The sequence below is a fragment of the Octodon degus genome, unplaced genomic scaffold (assembly GCF_000260255.1).
Source record: "Octodon degus isolate 3935 unplaced genomic scaffold, OctDeg1.0 scaffold00126, whole genome shotgun sequence".
NCBI classification, from domain to species: Eukaryota; Metazoa; Chordata; class Mammalia; order Rodentia; family Octodontidae; genus Octodon; species Octodon degus.
The window spans coordinates 6,570,798-6,575,560 of NW_004524702.1; the positions used below are offsets into that span (position 1 = coordinate 6,570,798).

General features: G+C 44.2%; 1 protein-coding gene across 1 annotated transcript in view; it reads left to right on the plus strand.

Annotated features, from left to right (window-relative positions):
- Yeats2 (YEATS domain containing 2) overlaps nt 1-4,763 on the plus strand; it is a 105,469-nt gene that overhangs the window by 21,564 nt on the left and 79,142 nt on the right. Inside the window, exons 2-3 of the mRNA XM_012516797.2 lie at nt 3,746-3,864; nt 4,652-4,749. Of these exons, the coding sequence (XP_012372251.1) occupies nt 3,765-3,864; nt 4,652-4,749 (198 nt within the window). The 5' untranslated portion in view covers nt 3,746-3,764. The remainder of the gene's footprint in view (nt 1-3,745; nt 3,865-4,651; nt 4,750-4,763) is intronic.

Below are 4,763 nucleotides of genomic sequence, written 5' to 3' on the forward strand. Positions count from 1 at the left end.
TATTGTAGGTGTGTGAATTCAGCAAAATCCAATATAGTCCAGTAGACCATAAAGTAGGTTTTTTGAGTTTTTCCCTGTATTTTAGGGAAGGGTCTACAGGGTGTTCAGGGTCTCATTGCTAGATTAGACTCATAGTGATTCTCTTGTTTTATGGTCTCCCAAGTGCTGGGATTACAGGCACGCGCCACCACACCCAGCCTCAATCACCGTCTCAGCACACCCCGGGGGCGGGCCAGGCATGACAGGCCAAGGTATTGAACCTCCCTTGCAGGCGCTTAATCCACTGAGCTATTTGGCCGGCCTATATTTCTATTAAACAGTGCTAGTTTGGACAATATTTGGTAAACTGACTTGTAAAATCCGTATGTTCTGCAAGACAGTTAGCGGCGGAGCACTGCTGTACAACTTTCTGCAGTGATACAAGTTTTCTGTGTGCCTGCTGTGAGGGTAGTAGCTGTAAGCACCAGTGTGTGTAGAACACGTGAAATACAAAACATTGCAACGTGGGAAAAGGCACTGAATTACATGTAATTTTAACTTATGTTAAATTTAAATAGACACATATGGTTAATGGTTAATGTATTGAGACAGTGTGAATCTTGAAAATTTATATTCTTTTATTCAGATTTGTACATCTAGGCTTTATCAAATTTCAGACTTGTTAAGTAGCTTAGTATTAAGCATATTAGCCATTACTTTCCTATCACTTGAGACAAAACACTTTGCTGCCCACAGTTGAGAGGAGGAAAGGTTTATTTTGGCTCATTGTTTCAACGTGTTCAGCCCATAATTGGCTGGCCCCTGGCAGGATGGCATGGTGGGCAGTGGCTCCCCTGCGGCTCTGAAGGGGGCTCTGCTGGCGTGGGGATGGCAGTGGTCTCCCCTGACTACTGGCAGCTGCCCACTGTTTACTTGGAGGCCAACCTGGGAACCATTGTGATCTGCCAAAGACCTGTGCCTCTGTTGGTCTGGTGTAGTCAGTGCAGTAACACCAGATTCTACAGAATTATCAAGGACTACGATCCTTGATAAGGGAGGTGCCCAGACAGGGACAGGTTGGGGTGCGCATCTATCTGTGGCAAACAGTTTGAAGATAAGTTTCACCCTGACCCCAAGTTCAGTGGGGCTGGAACTCTTGCAATGGCCAGTGTACACCTGGACACCAAGGGCAACCAGCTCTTTGTGCCCCTTGCCCACACCCAGTGGCTTGATGGCGAAGACACCATCTCTGGCCGAGTGCGCCGTGGAAACCAGTTCCCGGGCCCACCCTGTGAGGACCATCATGGTGCACCTTCTGGGTAGCTCTCTGCCCTCTTGGCCACGCAGCTTCCGGGTGAACCCAAGTGGTGCTGACTCTGATCTTCCTTTTGGCTTTGCACAGCGTGGGAGAGCCAGAGGTGACGGAAGCATGTCTTACGGGGATGCGTCTTTCTCTCCCCAGGGTCTGGGCTGACAGGACTTTGGCGGCACTTACCTCGATGGTCCAGCCCTGTCCTTCCCATGCACTCTGCTGATGCACTTGGATCAAAAGGATGCAAAGTCAGCCCTTAGAGATTTATATTTCAGCCCACTCTCAGGGCTTTGATGGTGACTGCCCTGGCATTCCGAGCCGTCTGTATCCGTCTCCCCATACACTCATCCTAGTCCCTCTGTCCTTGTCACTTCCAGGAAATGTGTGTCTTGCTGTGTTTTCCCTCAAAACCAGAACATGAGCACTGCTGCTCGGGCACGTCAGCGTCCCATGCAAAAGCATGCAGGGTTTTTGCCAAATGAAAAATCGTCCAGCAGTCAAGTTTCTAAGGTGTCCGGGGAATAAGGATGTGTGACGATTGTGAAGGGAGCTTCTCGTCGGGAAGCAGAGGGTTGACCAGGTCTTCCCCAGGAAGGGGTAGAAATCTCCAGAGCTCGAGGACAGATTACATCCTTTGTCAGAAACAACACCTTAAGGGAGAGGCACCACTCAGTTCTTTTAATTAAGACTTTAGAGCAATTAAATAAAAGAGTTTTGTACTTTTTAAAAAAAATCTTAGATGGGAAGGGAGAAAGGAAGTTAATACTTTTGTAGTACATAGATTCATCAAAATAAATTGCCATCTGTTGATGGTTGAGATTAAAAGAAGAGAAAAAATGGTTTGATGGTGGGACCGGGCAGAGGAAAGCTGTGCAAGCCGTGGCAGCCAGGGACAAGAGTGCAGGCTTCAGGTCACACTCCCAGTGATTGCCCCCAACCACACCAGGCCAGGAGCCCCTCCTCCAGTGAATTGATCCACTTATGAACACATGTAGAGGATTATATCACCCCATGACCCAGCCACCTTCCAAAAGCCCCACCGCTGAAAATCTGAGGCCTCCAGAGGACATTTCAGATCATAGAAATAAGTATATAGTGTATGTTTATTATAAGTAACAGGAAATGACAAGTAGTAGTCATTCGTTGTCCGTTACGCAGTGGCTTGGTAGAATTACCAGAGACAGAGTTTGTATAATAAATTACTTATGAAAAAAAAAATTACTGATGGAGTCATTAACTGTATCATTCATGTTTTTAATATGTTTACTAATGAATTGTGAATTGCAGCAAATTAGATAGTTTTGAGTTGTTTCTTTGCTTTTCCTATGTGGGTCCTTCTAAGGTGAGGCTCCATTTGAAAAGTCTGAGTAGTGTGCTACCTTATTAAAAGATTTTCTCTTAAAAGAGAAACCATGCTTTTAATAGATGACCATACTCATAAAAATTTTTTTTTGGAAACGTTTGAAGTTACCATACTCTTTTCGTTCTAAACAAGGCATATACTTAGTTGATCATCCCTATCTTGGAACTCCAGCTGTAAAGTGCTTTCAGATCTGGAGTTTGTGAGTACTCACCTGATGCTCAGGGAATTTCAGATTTCAGATTTTTGGATTAGAGATGTTAAACCTAAAAAGTTTGTGTGGATATTCTTTTGTTTTTTTAATTTTATTTATTTATGTGTGTGTGTGTGTGTGTGTGTGTGGCCAGCTCAGCCCACGAGAGGGCGGGGCTGGCTGGCATGTGGTGCTGGGGGATTGAACCGTGGTCCCTGTGCTTTGCTTAGCTTAGCATGTTCTAAGTAGGTGCTTTAGACCACTGAGCCATCTCACCAGCCCGTGTGGATATTCCAGAATCTGAAAATTTCTGTAATCTGAAACGTTGGTTTTAAATAAGGATTATTCAACATGTGTACATACATAAACATAAGTGCCAGTATTAAGTAATGCTTAATAACTCCCTTTATGTACGTACATGTGTGTTAGTAAATGCAAGTATAACAGAAAATAGCTCCTCTGGCCAGTACACTTCAGTTTCTTAGTTTCTCAGGTAATGAATAGTTCCTCGTCCAGCTTCTGTCTCTTCAAAACAGCTGGTCACTATGATGCACATTGTCCAAGCCCAAGCCCCACTGACAGGCCATGCTGCCTCTGTACTTCCTGCTTGCTCATCCATAGAAGCCCTAGACTGCCAGAGATCAGAGCCTGGTATTTTAGAATAATCCTGATCAGTGCCAGTAATGAAAATAAATCTAGGGCCGGGGAGGTCACACAGTAGAATAAGTGCTTGCCTGCCAAGCACAAGGGCCTGAGTTCAATCCCTGGTTACACCAAAACAAAAAAAACCCAAAGTGAAAATTATCTGCCTCCAAATCCTGGGTGACATTTCAGTTTCTGCTTGCCATTGTACTAGTATTATGTGGTGTTTTTTATTAATTAATTTATTATTGCTTCACAGTGAAAAACTCAAAGTCATCATGTCTGGCATCAAGCGAACGATCAGAGAAACTGACCCTGATTATGAGGATGTATCTGTGGCCCTTCCAAATAAACGGCATAAAGCAATTGAGAATTCAGGTAGAAATTAACTACCTTAGGAATTTCTTTGTTGACATTTGCTTCCGCTTTTTTTCAGATTTATAGGAATTGGAAGAAATCTCCTGTCTCAGCCTGCTGAATGCTGGGGTCACAGTCATATACCACCACGCCCAGCTGGCTGGGCATCTTTTTTTTTTTTTTTCTTTTTTCTTTTTATGGGGTCGATCTTGGGACCTAGCACTTGCCGGGCAAGCACTTAAGCTGCTGAGCTATATGGCCATCTTTTTTGGCGTGAATATTTGAACAATACAAGCTAGTTATTTTGTGGACTGTCCTTCATATTGATTTTATTGGATGTTTCATTTTGAGCAGTGCAGTACTAGGGTCAAACCCAGGGCCTAGCACATGCTAGGCAAGCATTCTACCCCTGGACTATGTCTCCAGGCCTTGGTTGTTCCTGTATGTTTGTTTTTTGTTTTGTTTTGAGACAGGTTCTCACTGAATTGCCCGGGTTGGCCTCAAACTTAAGAACCTTATGTTTCAGCCACCCACGTAGCTAAAGGTACAGGTGTGTGCCTCCACTGTTATGCATCAGATTGGTGGCAAGAGTATGGTGGTGTAGCGGTCTTGGGGCATCATGTCAGAGCGTGCATGATGTCAGCTCGTTCCCAGGATTAGTGCTTTTTAACTTCCCGCCACGTGGTTGAGCGTTTTTTGTTTTTCGACCATTAGGTTTCTCCACTTACAGTTACTGTTTCTTGTGCTTGCGGATTTAAATCAGGACAACTGTCGATTCATTAGGTTTTGGTGTTTGTGTTCTTTGTAGCTCGAGATGCTGCTGTGCAGAAGATTGAGACTATTATCAAAGAGCAGTTTGCGCTTGAGATGAAGAATAAAGAACATGAGATTGAAGTTATTGACCAGGTACAATGATAATG